The following is a 17,154-nucleotide window of genomic DNA, read 5'->3' as shown; positions in this document are numbered from 1 at the left end:
CTCACAGTGGCCAACCAGGTGCCTGGGGGAAGCCCGCAAGCAGGACCCGAGTGCAAGAACACTCTCCCCTCCTGAGGCTTCCGCCAACTGGTTTTCAGAAGCATGCTGCCTCTGACTAGGGTGGCAGAGCACAGCCATCATGGCTAGTAGCCATTGATAGCCCTGTCCTCCATGAATTTGTCTAATCTTCTTTTAAAGCCGTCCAACCTGGTGGCCATTACTGCATCTTGTGGGAGCAAATTCCATAGTTTAACTATGCGCTGAGTAAAGAAGTACTTCCTTTTGTCTGTCCTGAATCTTCCAACATTCAGCTTCTTTGAATGTCCACGAGTTCTAGTATTATGAGAGAGGGAGAAGAACTTTTCTCTATTCACTTTCTCAATGCCATGCATAATTTTATACACTTCTATCATGTCTCCTCTGATCCGCCTTTTCTCTAAACTAAAAAGCCCCAAATGCTGCAACCTTTCCTCGTAAGGGAGTCGCTCCATCCCCTTGATCATTCTGGTTGCCCTCTTCTGAACCTTTTCCAACTCTATAATATCCTTTTTGAGATGAGGCGACCAGAACTGTACACAGTATTCCAAATGCGGCCGCACCATAGATTTATACAACGGCATGATGATATCGGCTGTTTTATTTTCAATACCTTTCCTAATTATCGCTAGCATGGAATTTGCCTTTTTCACAGCTGCCGCACACTGGGTCGACATTTTCATCGTGCTGTCCACTACAACCCCGAGGTCTCTCTCCTGGTCGGTCACCGCCAGTTCAGACCCCATGAGCGTATATGTGAAATTAAGATTTTTTGCTCCAATATGCATAATTTTACACTTGTTTATATTGAATTGCATTTGCCATTTTTCTGCCCATTCACTCAGTTTGGAGAGGTCTTTTTGGAGCTCTTCGCAATCCCTTTTTGTTTTAACAACCCTGAACAATTTAGTGTCATCAGCAAACTTGGCCACTTCACTGCTCACTCCTAATTCTAGGTCATTAATGAACAAGTTGAAAAGTACAGGTCCCAATACCGATCCTTGAGGGACTCCACTTTCTACAGCCCTTCATTGGGAGAACTGTCCATTTATTCCTACTCTCTGCTTTCTGCTTCTTAACCAATTTCTTATCCACAAGAGGACCTCTCCTCTTATTCCATGACTGCTAAGCTTCCTCAGAAGCCTTTGGTGAGGTACCTTGTCAAACGCTTTTTGAAAGTCTAAGTACACTATGTCCACTGGATCACCTCTATCTATATGCTTGTTGACACTCTCAAAGAATTCTAATAGGTTACTGAGACAGGACTTTCCCTTGCAGAAGCCATGCTGGCTCTGCTTCAGCAAGGCTTGTTCTTCTATGTGCTTAGTTAATCTAGCTTTAATCATACTTTCTACCAGTTTTCCAGGGACAGAAGTTAAGCTAACTGGCCTGTAATTTCCGGGATCCCCTCTGGATCCCTTTTTGAAGATTGGCATTACATTTGCCACTTTCCAGTCCTCAGGCACGGAGGAGGACCCAAGGGACAAGTTACATATTTTAGTTAGCAGATCAGCAATTTCACCTTTGAGTTCTTTGAGAACTCTCGGGTGGATGCCATCCGGGCCCGGTGATTTGTCAGTTTTTATATTGTCCATTAAGCTTAGAACTTCCTCTCTCGTTACCACTATTTGTCTCAGTTCCTCAGAATCCCTTCCAGCAAATGTTAGTTCAGGTTCAGGGATCTGCCCTATATCTTCCACTGCGAAGACAGATGCAAAGAATTCATTTAGCTTCTCTGCAATCTCCTTATCGTTCTTTAGTACACCTTTGACTCCCTTATCATCCAAGGGTCCAATTGTCTCCCTAGATGGTCTCCTGCTTTGAATGTATTTATAGAATTTTTTGTTGTTGGTTTTTATGTTCTTAACAATGTGCTCCTCAAATTCTTTTTTAGCATCCCTTATTGTCTTCTTGCATTTCTTTTGCCAGAGTTTGTGTTCTTTTTTATTTTCTTCATTTGGACAAGACTTCCATTTTTTGAAGGAAGACTTTTTGCCTCTAAGAGCTTCCTTGACTTTGCTCGTTAACCATGCTGGCATCTTCTTGGCCCTGGCGGTACCTTTTCTGATCTGCGGTATGCACTCCAGTTGAGCTTCTAATATAGTGTTTTTAAACAACTTCCAAGCATTTTCGAGTGATGTGACCCTCTGGACTTTGTTTTTCAGCTTTCTTTTTACCAATCCCCTCATTTTTGTGAAGTTTCCTCTTTTGAAGTCAAATGTGACCGTGTTGGATTTTCTTGGCAATTGGCCAGTTACATGTATGTTTAATTTAATAGCACTGTGGTCACTGCTCCCAATCGGTTCAACAACACTTACATCTTGCACCAGGTCCCGGTCCCCACTGAGGATTAAGTCCAGGGTTGCCGTCCCTCTGGTTGGTTCCATGACCAACTGGTCTAGGGAATAGTCATTTAGAATATCTAGAAACTTAGCTTCTTTGTCATGACTGGAACACATATGCAGCCAGTCTATGTCCAGGTAGTTGAAGTCACCCATTACTACCACATTTCCTAGTTTGGATGCTTCCTCAATTTCATATCTCATCTCCAGGTCTCCCTGAGCATTTTGATCAGGGGGACGATAGATCGTTCCCAGTATTAAGTCCCTCCTGGGGCATGGTATCACCACCCACAACGATTCTGTGGAGGAGTCTGCCTCTTTTGGGGTTTCGAGCTTGCTGGATTCAATGCCTTCTTTCACGTATAGAGCGACTCCGCCACCAATACGTCCTTCCCTGTCCTTCCAATATAGTTTATATCCAGGGATAACCGTATCCCACTGGTTTTCTCCATTCCACCAGGTCTCCGTTATGCTCACTATATCAATGCTCTCCTCTAAGACCAAGCACTCCAGTTCTCCCATCTTGGTTCGCAGGCTCCTAGCATTAGCGAACAGACACTTGGAAGCAGTGTCTCTCTTCAAGTGTCTTTGGCACTTGTGGTTAGGCCTGTGGTAATTTTGCTCTTCTGAATTTATATCCTGTGCCCCTGCTCTCACAATGCCTACTTCTAGGCCTACCCCTTTTAAAATTTCATCATTTCTTTGGTTTTTACCCCAGGGGGGAGGTTTATTCCAAACCGGACCTTTCTCAGCTCCTGTCGGGTTTCCCCCCTCAGTCAGTTTAAAAGCTGCTCTGCCACCTTTTTAATTTTAAGTGCCAGCAGTCTGGTTCCATTCTGGTTCAAGTGGAGCCCGTCCCTTTTGTACAGGCCCGGCTTGTCCCAAAATGTTCCCCAGTGCCTAACAAATCCAAACCCTTCCACCCGACACCATCGTCTCATCCATGCATTGAGACTGCGAAGCTGGGCCTGTCTGGCTGGTCCTGCGCGTGGAACCGGTAGCATTTCAGAGAAAGCCACCTTGGAGGTCCTGGCTTTCAGCATCCTACCTAGCAACCTAAATTTTGCTTCCAGGACCTCACGGCTGCATTTCCCCATGTCGTTGGTGCCAACGTGCACCACGACCACTGACTCTTTCCCAGCACTGTCTACCAAACTATCTAAATGACGGACTTGTTTTTAAAATGAAAAGTGAACACAGAAAGCTGCCACTTTCAATGGAGGAGTGCTCTAAATTCTCCCCTCCTCAAGCAAATCATCACCACCAGCTTGTGTCAAGACTAAGAATGGGATTCATAGGCCCGTGCCGCTTTGAAAGCATTCTGTTGACCTAACAGGCAGTATCGATTTGAGTTTATTCTTTGTCTGCTATCTGCTTCTTTTACAAGTCCGATTTTTCCCCTCCCCCAAAATATTGAAATATCAATATATTCAAAATATCAATAGTTTCAATATATATATTGATATTTTCAAAGGAAGTATCCATAAATGAAAGAAAACATCAGTATTTTTGAAAAAAATATTTTGAAAGAACCTTGATAAAGGAAAGCGGTTTTGCCTCCTCTGCTGTGACTGAGGCTGGTCAGTTTTCACCTTAGCAAGCAGAGACCGGCTGTTTGCCTTTCGGGGAGGAAAGCAGCTTTCCATACCCTCACATCCTCCTTGGCAAACCCTGAGACCCTGATATGGGTGAAACTTGGCTTGCTTCCTTCCACTTGGAGCTTGGATTATTTGAGTGGTGGGGGTATGGCACACAGAGAGAGGAACCTGTACTGCTGGACTGTGAGTAAAATCAATAAAAGAACGATATATTTGAGGGAATATTAAAAGGGGGAAAATCTGGTGTTAGGGGAAAGCCACTGAGGTTTGGAGCAAACAGGTTTGCTCCTCAAAGATGGACCATTGAAAAATGCAGTGCTAATCCGAATTCAGCGGAATTCTCACCAATACATAGTCAAGACAATATACATGTTTACATGAGATGTGTCGACTTCAACTGAAAAATAAGGAGCGATAGTCAAACTTTCAACAGGTCCTAAATTAAGTTTAATTTATTTATGTTATTATTACATTTATATCCTACCTTTCTTCTGAGGAGCTCAAGGGGGCATACATGTTTCTCCTCCTCCCCATTTTATCTTCACAACAACTCTGTGAGTTAGGTTAATTGAGGCTTTCTTATTCTAGTTCCCAATGCTTGTGGATTTGTACAGTGGAAATATTTTAATCTGATTTGGGAAAGTTCTTTTCCCAATAAGCATGTGCTTATTCCTGTGGGCAAACACTCTGGATTTTCTGTCAGATATGTTTACCTCAGTTGCTGTGGGGGTTTTTTGGCACTAGTATGTGGGATGCTTTGAAATACCCAGAGTGCAGAAAAGGCGCTTTTCAAAGGCCCAGCTATCTGAACTGCACAGGACATTCTATCAATGGGATTTTTAAAAGGATCTCCAAATTAGTCTGGTACTTGATTCGTGTGTTTTTTCAATGAGCTGGGAGCACCGGATCCTCTTTTGGTTTCTTTGAAAATCCTAGCCTACAAGCATGCCATTCTTGCTGCTTGAGCTAGGAGAGCTTCATACATGTTTATTTTAGTTCATGAGTATGGAAGACTAAGAACTAACTTTCCTTCAAGGCACTGTTGTAATTGACCTCCATTGCTTGAAGACTGAAAGGAAGATGCACAACTCTTCGAGGCACCAGCAATCCTTGCACAATTACTGAGTCCTGTGAAAGGACCTGGGACTGCCTGGATATGAGAAGTTGTTTGATACTTGAATTTCTGAGTAGAGCCACACATTTTCTCCAGCTGCTTTCTTGGAGGCCCTGGTGTACTGGATTCAGACACACACCCCCCCAATATGTATTGACTTTTGCAGTTTCCCAGAGGAAGGAGTCAAGTGAAGTTAGGTTGTCTGAAAGGCTGCCTGTAAATGCATTAATATTTCCATTTCCACTGCCTTGTGTCTGCAAAGGCTCATTTTGAAAGTCATTGTCAACTGCGCTTTTGTTTATAATTTTTCAAAAGTGGCTCGCTGAATAGGGCAGAGCCACTGCACTAGCTTCCTGGCAAGTGGGTTGCGGTTCCTTATCCAGAGCAGTGAGGAGCTTGATATAGCGCAAGTTCACTAATGGAGCCAATCTGCTGTTCCCATTCATGTATTTTCACTGACCTCCTTGAGTGGTAAGCAACAGCGACCCACCTGCAGGGAAGGTAGCGTAGTGGTTCTGCTCCACCCATTGAGCAGGTTCCGATAATTTTATCTGTATGTTGGAGAATTTCTTCTGATCAAGTGATTTATAAATTCTCTAAATAAATATATAATTGTCACAGGGTAGGGCCTGAACCTGTGGCTTCCAATTACAAGAAAAAGGAGTTTAGCAAAAGCTTCTGTACCGGAGAAAGAGGGGAGAAGATGGAGCAGATGAGTATAGGAGGTTAGACATCGATACGTCCAAATGTAATCAAGTAAGAGAACTGAAATTCATCTCTGATTACTTCCACAGCATTATTTGTGGTTGAATGAGAAAATGGTATTCAGCAGGTTCCCCCTTCCCATCATGCCTCATTGTTGATCCTGGAAAGTAACTGTATGAGATATGCTCCTGCTATCTACATAGTTCCCACATGGTCTTAACTGATAGGATCAATGAATCAGTAATGACACGTGTGACACGATGTGATAAATACTGTCTAAATACAATGAGATAATCAAAGCAGTTGGCAAATCGCCACACTAGTACAAAAAGAAACGCTTGGAATTGAATACTTGTTTGCTTAAAAGCAAAGGAAGTAACATGTCCTGAAAAGCATTTCATCCTGTGTTGAAGCAAAAAAAACCACACACCTGTGAAAGAAACAGAACTTCACCTTATGTTTGAATTAGATCTGCCAGAGGCACTTTATTAAAATACAGCAAGCAGCTGCTCGAAGAGAAAATTCAGACGGGCATGGAAACAACATGCAAGTCCAAAAGTTCTCTGTCCCAAGCAGTTTTTTGCACATTCTTATAGGGATTTTCAAAAACACACATGCAGCAGCATCCTGTCTCTTAGAAAACAGAATGTCCTATCATTGTGCAAACATCTTTTATCTGCTTGCAGTTAGAAAGTTTGAACATCAGCAGTTTCTCAGAACATTCTGTGACATATCCTCGAAGCATGTCCTTCCAGCATGCTTCAATGTTACTCTTTCCCATCACTCTCTTTGTACTTACAAATTCTGAACCAAAGTTTGAGGACTACAAATTTTTATTCCACACACCCTGTGCTGTGATGTTTAGTAGATTCATTTCAACAACAAAGGCAGCTTGAAATAGCCTGATGATAAATTGCTGTTGGTGACTTGGTACAGGAGTTCAAATTGAAACACAAAGTAATTGTCAGTTCAAATTAGCTCTGTTAATTGATTCTATAATTTGATCTACTTAAGTATTTCATTTGATATTTTAATGCTTTCTTTTAAATTGGTTGTGGAGTGAAGGTTGCAGTGAAGTTGTAGCCATTGCCAAAGTGAAAACAAAGTTTAAGATAGCAAGTGAAACTGCAGGGCAGTTTAGTTTTTCAAAATGCATCCGTAAAATGAAGGGCAACAATGCTTATCAAGATTACCGAGTAATAACTTTGTTTAAAATAATTGCTTCAAATGCCATTTATTACAGGATATATGAGAAAGTTGAAATGAAAAGAAAATCAACATTGTAGGAAAGAAAGCAGATAATAAAATTTCTTAAACATGCATCTTGAGAACGTACAGGCTGAGCATATTGGTATATAAGGCATATGACGAATGTATTCCTAAAATGGCTGGCTTTGTAGGGTGGGAGGGGAAACTTTTTTCAGACCAAAGGCCTCATTCCCTCATCATGGATGACCTTCCAGGGGCCACATGCCAGTGGTGAGTAGGGCTGGGGCAATGGATGTGATTCTTATCTTCTACACAATACATGCATATCTCCATCCAGACAAGCAAGAGGCATTATTGTAGTTCAAGGACCCATCCAGCCAGGCCAAAGCACTTGAGAAGGGGATGGAGGAGGGCTGCAGAGGGGTGTGAGCTGGGGAGAGTCACAAGGGCGAGATAGAAAGGTCTGAAGGTCTGTGTTTGGCCCCTGGACTTGAGGTTCCCTACTCCTGCTGTAGTCTGTTATGTTGGGATTTTATATGCTAATTCAACACTCCCAGCCCTCTGGAGCAGATGTGGAGAGGGCACGGGGCAAGCATAGGGGGAGGAGGGGGAAAGTCCTGTTGCACAAGTGGAAATCCTTGTGCTGATGGGATGCATTAACTGGATATCGCCCACAGAGTTTAAGTAATTGAACTGTGAAGTTGTTTTCAACATATAGAATGGCAGCAGAGAAAAGAAACATTTCTACATGCTTTGGACAATTGATCTGTGAAAATCGCCAATAGTTCCTGCTTTTTAAATCAAACAAGTCAATCATTACCTTAATTGCTTCATAGCTGCCATAGCAACATACAGGAATATGAACACAAAACTTTGCCATACTACAGTTGGCATTACAACAACGCCATGTCCGTTCAGTGTTATCTATTCCCATTAATAAATTCTAATCTTAAAAGCTGCTGGAGCAAAGTACATAACTGCCTATGTAGATATGACATATTTATCACCAAGGAAATCAACAATTGTATGAACAAAGGTGAGATCCTGCCTTAAGTTATATGAAGAAAGAATATGAATAGATCTTCCACTGTCTCTGACTTATAAATAAACTAAATGGGTTGTGTAGTGACCATCAACCATTCTGAATGCTGTAAAGGATTTTTTTTTTAAAGTAGGCTATAGGTTGCATGTGTAGTAAGGATGTTAAATACATAGAGACAAAAAAAAAACACCTAGAATGGGACAAAGTTCCAGTGCCAAATTGAAAAGCCACACCTGAATTGCAGAACTGTGATGGAGATTGGGAAGTTGACTTGCTCAATTCTTGCTCACCACATCTGTGTGGTGCAGGGCTTATTTTCCAAACACGAGAAATTCCTCATTTCTAGGTTGGTTTTGACAAGGTCATGAAATGAGATGTAATCTGGACATCTCATCAGTGATTCTTCAGTACATTCATTCTAGGTTCAGCTTCACAAGGGAATTTTGTTTTACAGTCTATACCATGTTTTTTTGGGTTACAACAGGGGTGTAGAACTTCCAGCCCGTGTACCAGTCTTGGCCCACCAGGGGTTCCAGTTTGGCCCACGAGGCAATTTTTTCAAAATCACGTCTATCTGTAAATTAGTTGACAACACTCCAGTGACGTCAGCTGATGGGCAGGGGGGTGGGTTCAATTCCGCTGTGACTGGCGTACGCAGCCAAGGCAGCAGTATTTAACAACCTGTGCATCAGCTGATGAGCAGGGGTTAAATCCTGCTCAGTTTGGCTGCACACACCAGTTCCCTGTTGTTGTGAAGTCAGGTGATTGACAGGTGGATGGCCTTACTCACCTGTCAAATTTGGTCCACGAGGCCAATCCTGATAAGAATCTGCTCCATGGAGCCAAAAAAGTTCCTCACCCCTCAGCTACAATGCAAGTTTATTTCATATATGTTTGAAGTATTTCTTGTTGCAATATATTGATGAGACTATACATACTGTTGCTTGTATTGTTTTCAGGTCCCACTGACTTTGCAATTGGCTGTGGCAGGAAATATTAGGGTGTCTAGGACTGTTTGTAAAAATTAAAAAAATGTATACCTCCAAATCATTGTCTTGTAGTCTAAGAGAAAACTCAAGGGGTTCATGGAAGGAAAGTTTCCCCTCGTTTCCTTCCCTTCCCTTGCAGCCATCAAATATACTCTCCATATGGATGGGGGGCCTCTTGAATGATGTTGGATGGGGCACAAAGTGCTACTGAGAATGAGGAGAATGGCCACTGAATCAGGCTTGGATCCTCAGATGAGAAAGCTCATGGAATGAAAATTGCCCGTTCTCTCCTCTGACACTGCAGTTCTCTCTACCCCATCCCAGATTGTTCAGGGGGGTCCCTGACCTTTCAGATAAGCTTTGGGGGAGGGATCAGAGGGGAGAAGGGAATGGGAAGCTTTCATTCCTTGAACTTCCTTCACTTATCTGAGGAGCCAAGCCATCAACTTTCGTTACTGAAGTGTTTTCTCTCTCTTTTCTAATTAGAATTATGCAGCGATGTTGCAGCAGCAAGCTAGCCAAAATGCCCAGAACTCAAGCCATCAGCCTCACTTTGGATCCCCCCTCTCAGAGGAGGAACTTAATGCCCTGCGCGGTGAGCAAGTTGGGCAGCTGCAAGAACTCATGCAAGAAGCTACCAAACCCAAGAGACAGTTTAATGTTTTGAATGACACAGATTACAAAAACTAACATGTTCACTGTGAATGCATTTTTAGTAGGGATGTGTTTCTGGTGCTTCTTTTGCTATACGTCTGAAGAGAGATTCACTCTGAAGAATAAATTAAGCTTCACCCTTTCTGTTTTACTGTAACCTCCAGGGATGTGCACGGTGAATATTTAGAAATAGATGTGGTCCCATTTATGTTAATTATGGCCTAACTAGCACTTAGAATAGTGGGAAAGTTTGGTTGTGTTAAATTAATCAGATGCATTGGGGGTGGTAGTGTGGGGATTGAAATGGGAGTCTTTGTGCTACGATTGGATTCTCTGGGTAAAGTTCAGATCCCGTTAGTGTATATTATTATTTTATTTTATTTATTATTTATTTCCATATATGAATCACTTCCTGTAAAATATCTTGAAGTGGTTTAATAATGGAAACAACGAAAAATAATGAAGACATTTCATATATAAAACCAAGTTAGGATTCCCTTGCCCCTCCTCCGCCTCTTTGTAACAGTTTGGAAAGATTATTTGGGGTCTCTTCATAGTCTGCTTGAGTTTTCACCATACTGAGCAACTGGATGTCAACCGTAGGTGTGGCTATCTTACAAATCACAAGTTGTAGCCAAGGTTTTTCCTACGGTTTACAGCTTGTGGTTTGTCTGAAGAGACCTAAACCAGGAATGTGGATTTGGATTACATGTTAAACCAAACCATGGGTTATGGCTGTACATCGCAGCAGCTAAATGACTGGGATGAACAAAGCAGCCACAGTCTCCTTTCTGGAAGCCTGTATGCTTCCTTTTTTGCACTAAGCTATAGTTTGTGCTTTGTGCAAATGAAGGCAATGTCAGTGTTCTTTTTTATTTTTCTCATTTGGTAAGGCTTCCACTTTTTCAAGAAAGGCTTTTTGCCTTTAAAGCTTCCTTGACTCTGCATGTTAACCATGCTGGTATCCTCCTGGGCATGTTTGTCCCTTTCTTAATTTGTGGTATACATTTTACCTGAGCTTTCTAGTCTACATGCCTCAAACTACAGTGCCTGTTGTGTTAAACGTGATTGCATTTAACGAGTCTGATAAAAAAATCAAAATAAAACACAGTTGTAGGGGGTCCCAGTTGGGGTTGAGACTGCAGGGTGTGCATGCGTTGTAAACCGCCCAGAGAGGTTCAGCTATGGGGCGGTATACAAATGCAATCAATAAATAATTTTTTCCCATGCCACAGTCCTGATGAAGGCTGCTGTTTGTTGCAGAAGAGAAGCTCCTATACCCACCGATAGCAACTTCCTTCCCATGGCACATATCTTTGGAACTGCGATTTTCATGAGGACCTTGGTACAAGGGGAAAGAGTCAACCCCTGTGCATCCCATACTATGGTCTCAATCCTGGTCAGCCCCCACACCCAGCAGCTGTTACTTAACAACAAAGCGCAACCGGCATGTTAAATACATCATGTGTTTAATGCAGGGGTAGCCAATACTGTGCCCTCCAGATCTCGTTGGACTCCAGTTCCCATCATCCCTGACCATAGGTCGTGGTGGCTGGGGCTGATGGGAGTTGCAGTCCAACAATATCTGGAGGGCACCATGTTGGCTGCTCCCAGTTTAACTGGCTGGCTACCCCTGGTTCAGCCCCAAGTGTCCATAAGAGATTACATCTTAATGACTTTCCCTTTCAGCTTCCTTTTAAAGTTGTTACGATTACTATTTCTTATAAACCTTTTAAAATTTTGTAAGTGCTGTCCAGAGATTAAAAGTGAGGATGGGCTCACAATCTGATAAGACACTGTACAAAAGCAAAAGGAAATAAGGAAGAAAAAGTGAAGCATAAGCTCAGTGGTATCATCAGATCTGGATAGAGGAGCCTCCCTACCTTTTAAGTACACAATGCATGTGCCCTTGGTGAAAACAATCTCTTCATATTAGAGGAGTTTCCTCATTTGAAATTAAATGTATCCAGGTTAAACTCTCTGGGACAACAACACTGCAACAGATCTTGCCTTTTAATGCCTTTCCTGTTGTTCAGTTATGAATATTCACCACTGTTCTTATTTTGTAAGGGCTCTCTACCTTCTGTCTCTTGGGGCACAGCAAAGCACCGACATGAGTTTTCAGTCACTAATTGTGCAGCACCACCAGCTGGATTATTCCCTCTATTACCAAAGTTCACATGTGAGCATCATTGCTTACAGGGCTAGATGGCACCATCCGTCCACAAGGGGAAAGTATCAGCAGGCTTGTGGGAGCTCTTAAAGTTTGCAAAAGTATTAAAACTAGGAGGAAAACAAACATCTTAAAGGGGTGGGAAACTCCAAAAACAGCCTAATGAGGACTGAAGGGGAATGGAAAATCAGGTAGGAGGGGAAGTGGAATGGAGTACTACATAGGAGAGCGTGGATGACTGACTGGAACAGTAGCACTCTACACTGCAACCTTGTGTTGCAGGTCATACTTGTTACCTGCCATATGGCCAGCGGCATCAATGGTTGCAATTAAGTCTCTAGCTAGGCCTCGGAGGGGAGGGCTGGGAAAGCTGCTGTGTAAGGGTAGGATTTCATTGTTGATGGGCCATTAAGGTTGGATACATGGTGTTGACTGCAAGGGGAGCATGTGCCATTGTGAACACAACACAAAATACATTACTTGGATATTGAGGCTCCCTGCATTCACAGTGACACAGATACATCACTTAGGGCTTTAACTCAGTCTTCCTCAGCTTGGTGCCCTCCAGATGTTCTTCAAGGTGCTTTGGACTACAACTCCCATAATCCCTGACCATTGGCCATGTTGACTGGAGAGTGATGTGAACTGTAGTCTGAAATACCTGTAGGGCACCAGGTTGGGAAAGGCTGCTTAAAGTGAACATTATGAATGGTGGTAATTGCACAGGGCCTTTTGTTGCTTTGTTTCCACAGCTTTGCTTCTGGCACTTCCAGAAACTTTGGATGGATGTCCGCATGCTGAGAGCAGGGCCTGTGGCTAGCATTGGCTGCTGGTTTGCTGGAACAGATAAAGTCTTAGCGACCCACCCTTGATTCATGTGTTACCACAGTACCATGAGAGATGTCTCCCCATAGTCTGGCCCTGTGATTCTCCAGCAGCCTCTCAGTGGAGAAATCATGTGGGCAGAGTAAATGTGTTCCTTTCCGTGCAAATGTGACTATGGAAATATTGGGGGTAAATTTCACAGATGAATGTCTCTACTGATCAGAATTTCTGAGCCTTCTACTCATATGTGTCTCCTTCCCTTGCCCTATGTTCTCTTACATGACCTGACATTTGAACAGCTTGACTTGTTCGACTGGGTGGGCACAAGTAGATCATAATCTCCTGGTTGTTCACTGGATGGTATGCAGTAGATCACCAACAGTTTCTAACTCCCAGTTGTTTAATAACATCAGTGACAAAAGGTGTTCCCCCCACCAAATAAACTAGGCTAGGGATGTAGATCCTTAGGCCAGGGAGCTAAGTGCGGCCCTCCAGCCCTCTCAATCAGCCCTATGTCCCTTCTGAGGCCAAATTCCTTATTGGCCTTGTTCCACCCCTTCTGTGACTTGCTCTTGCTTGGCTGGATTGTGTTCTTGGATTTATTTATTTATTTATTACATTTCTACCCTGACTTTCTTTTCATGATTGAAACCCAAGGCGGCTTACATATGGTTCCCAGGCGGTCTCCCATCCAGGCACTGACCAGACCTGACCCTGCTTAGCTTCAGCAAGAAGCTGGTCTTATGTGCCTTCAGACTATAGCCTGGGCCTGGATTGTGATAATGCCTCTTACCTGGCTGGACAGAAAAACCTCTGATTTTTCAGGGCATGAATTTGGCCTGTTCAACAAAGTCAAGTATCAATGAGTTGCTCCACCCACTTTTTGCCTTTGGCCATGCCCAGCACTGGTATGTGCCCCCCATTGCCCACCAGTTGCCCTTGTGCTGAAAAAGGTTCCCCACCCCTGAATTAGATGGATCACTATCTTTGATCTGTAGTTAACTCAGATGAGGATAAATGCAGTATATAAATAAGCTAGTTACACAGCCCACCCCAGCATATGGCTGGCAGTGTAAAATAGACAATAATTGGCTCTGCTTCCTGTGCCGCCATTTTGCATCTGGTTCCACTCTCTCAAGCCTAATGTCTGCCTACCCCTGTTCCAGGAAATAGTTGGTTTGTGGATGTATCTTTTTATGGAAGAAATGGTGTCATGGTGAAGTGCTCCCTTTCGTCTAGTGTTTGTTGCCTTGGAATCTACCTTGTACTTGGCTGATTTGCTACATGCCTTCAGGAGATATTACACAACCTGTGGAAAAGAGAAATGCCAAGTCTCAGATGCCCTGTTTGTACCCAAGTATGGTCCAGCTTGTTTCTGCTTGAATCTTTTCAACATTTGTATATGAAAAATTATTTTGCCACCTAACATAGCAGTGTCTTTAATAGAATCAGTTGTCCTTCAAATATTTTTTGTCTCTTCCTTCTCACTATGCCCTTAAATTATTTTTTCCCTTGTTCAAAAGATATGTTTCTACAATGAATTCATAGTTAAAAACATAGTGATGGGGTATGCAAACAACTTCATTAAGGTGTTATAGAAGCATCACTGAATAGTTGGATATAAAATTAATTTCCATTGAAGTGTCAAAAAGTGCAAGGATTCAGAAAATTAATAAAGTCTGTATGTTCAGTTTTGAATTTACTTTTAACTTTGCATGTTAGCTGAATAATATTCTTTCCTTAAGATGTTTTCAGATTATTGTTGTTTGTGGGACAATTTCAGTGTCCTTGTTTGTTGATGTATTTATATATTTATTTATAAAAGTATTTATATATCATCAGTTCATGCAAAATAATGAGGTGGTATAAGAAGCTGCCTGAGAGCCAATGTGGTGTAGTGGTTAAGGTGTTGGACTACGATCTGGGAGACTAGGGTTCGAATCCCCACACAGCCATGAAGCTCACTTGGGCCAGTCACTGCCTCTCAGCCTCAGAGAAAGGCAATGGTAAACCCCCTCTGAATACCGTTTACCATGAAAACCCTATTCAAAGGGTCGCCCATAAGTCGGAATCGACTTGAAGGCAGTCAGTTTCCAAAAAATAAGAAGCTGCCTTATATTGAGTCAGACTATTGGTCCATTTAGCTCAGTATAGTCTACCCTGACGGGCAGTGACTCTCCAGTTTTTCAGGCAGGCTCCTCTCCTAGCCCTATCTGGAGATTCTGGGGATTGAACTTGGGAACTTCTGCATGCAAGGCAGATGCTCTACCACTGAGCTATGGCCCTTCCCCCACCACACACACACACACTACATATATGTATATGTACAATATACATAATCAAACATAAAACACCATTAAAGCGGTACTAAATGACAATTAAAATAACTGGTCTAATCAAGAAAATTTAAAAAGCTGCATAGGCCTATCAGCATAAAAAGGTCTTCAAGATGTGCTTGACAGTCAATAGCGAAGATGCCTGCTGAATTTCTGCTGGAAGAATATTGCACAGCACAGGATCGGCGACACTAAATGCCCAACTTTCCATTGAGGCCAGCTGGGCCTCTGTAACAAGGGGTTCCCTAATCTCAGTGATTGAGCTGGGATATAATGGCTCCAGAGGTCCTGAAGGTATCCTGGGCCCAAGTTTCTTAATAAAGGCAAAGGACAGTTCCCAGGAATGTTAGACTCATGCTAAGTAAGGAGATAGGCCGGTGGAGGCTGGGTGAGAGCTGGCTGAGAATGGTGAGACAATGGTTTATTTTCCCTAATGGACCAACCTCTACCGCACTATATTCAGCTAAGTGGTCCAGTGTTATGACTTAGTATAAGGCTGCTTCATGTGTTCAAACCCCTAATCACTGAGCAGAGGGAAGAAATGAACCCGAACTAAATTTAGATTGAATGCAAAAGTGCGAAAGGACTCATCAAAACAGAGAGAGCTGTCGGGATGGTTGGGAAACTAGGCTTCTGTATTTTCTGCATTTGCAGTAAAGTAGTAGGCAATCCCAGTGATCTGACAGGTGTTTTCACCGCACCACCTCCTCCCCCACCTTTGGCAGGACACCTTTCTGTAGGATGCTGCAGGCATGCATTCATTTTGAACTCAACATTTCTCCAGCTGGTTGCTGAGCAACTGCAAAGTGTTATCAAGTAGGAGGGTGTAGAGTGATCCCCTTGAATCTTCATGGCACACTTAGAGTGGAACAGAATAGTCATTTCCAAACGATGGCTAGGGTTATAGTCAGCCACAGTGAGAAATGTCACAGATAAAATTGTATGATTTCCATGCACACATCCCAAATGGGGAAAAGGACACAATCAAGCAAACAGCGGTTCATTTCTTTTTAAAAGAATGCTAGAGAGGTACTGGGATTCCAGCCAGCTACTTACCCGTCACCAAAGAAAAGGGTTCTATTTGCATAAACTTTACATATGCTAATATATATGCTGCAGGCAAAGCCCCAGGGAGGGACATGTTACCACTTTTAAGTTTTTCATATTGACCCAGACTGGTGGGCTCCAATTTTAGCCTCTTTGTTTACAACAATTGATTCAACTGGAATATTGCCAGTGGCTGGACTTCTAGAATTTTTGTTCCAATAATTAAGAAAAGCAATTGGGATGACCCCCCCATCACTCTGTAAGTTCTTGTAAAAATATGTGTACATTTCTTTGATACATTTGCACAGAACTAGGTTTTATCCCCTATGCAGGCTGGTTTTTGCAAGGGACATAGTACAATTGATCAGTGTTTTGTTTTGATTGATTGTATTCAGAAGTATGTGAGCAGTCCACCAAAAAAGCTGAATTTGTTTCAAAAAGCACAAAATAATAATGTGTTTAAAAAAGCATTTGTTGATTCTCATCTGCTTTTGATGGACAATGTTTATGAGAAAAAAGTAGCAGTCACATCATTGAATAAACAACTGCAGTTTCTTACACAGCAGCTCTGCTCTAATACTGATGTTGACATTAAATTTTAGGGCATAACTGATATAAATTCATGCAAATTTAGAAATAATGACTGTGATTTAAATAAAAATACAATGCATCTCACTGTTGAGGGGGAGACTGAGCAGGTGACCTGTGTGCCTGCTGTCTTGGTGCGAATTGTTGATGGTCAATTTCCAGTTTCCTCTTTTCTATTCATATAGTTCTTCATCTTTAAATTGGACTTGGACTAAACAGCCATTCAAATAGAGGACTCTCTTCTGTAAATTAGGACACATGGCTACTCTGCTGGTGTATAATATCTAAAAGAGAGAGATAAGAACATAAGAGGAGCCTGCTGGATCCGCCAATGTCCTATCTATTCCAACAACCTGTTCTCACAGTGGTCAACTAGATGCCCCTAGAGACCCTGCAAGCAGGATCTCAGCACTTTCCCCTCTTGCAGTTCCCAGCAACTGGTATTCAAAGGCATACTGCCTCAGATCACGGAGGTAGAACATACCCATTAAGGTCA

The 17,154-nt window shown here is 42.5% G+C and overlaps 1 protein-coding gene across 2 annotated transcripts in view; it reads left to right on the top strand.

The window, feature by feature from the left end:
- Positions 1 to 17,154, top strand: part of SDHAF3 (succinate dehydrogenase complex assembly factor 3) — a 57,562-nt gene that overhangs the window by 30,730 nt on the left and 9,678 nt on the right. Inside the window, exon 3 of one of the 2 annotated variants that reach the window (XM_061587123.1) lies at positions 9,522 to 10,921. The exons of the other annotated variant lie outside the window; for it this stretch is intronic. Coding sequence (XP_061443107.1) covers positions 9,522 to 9,725 — 204 coding nt within the window. The 3' untranslated portion in view covers positions 9,726 to 10,921. Of the gene's footprint in view, positions 1 to 9,521; positions 10,922 to 17,154 lie in introns of those variants that run through there. 2 annotated transcript variants of the gene reach the window in all.

The sequence above is a fragment of the Rhineura floridana genome, chromosome 10 (genome assembly GCF_030035675.1).
Source record: "Rhineura floridana isolate rRhiFlo1 chromosome 10, rRhiFlo1.hap2, whole genome shotgun sequence".
NCBI lineage: Eukaryota > Metazoa > Chordata > Lepidosauria > Squamata > Rhineuridae > Rhineura > Rhineura floridana.
Note: the sequence above shows the minus strand (reverse complement) of the source record. Positions and strands in the feature narration are given on the sequence as shown.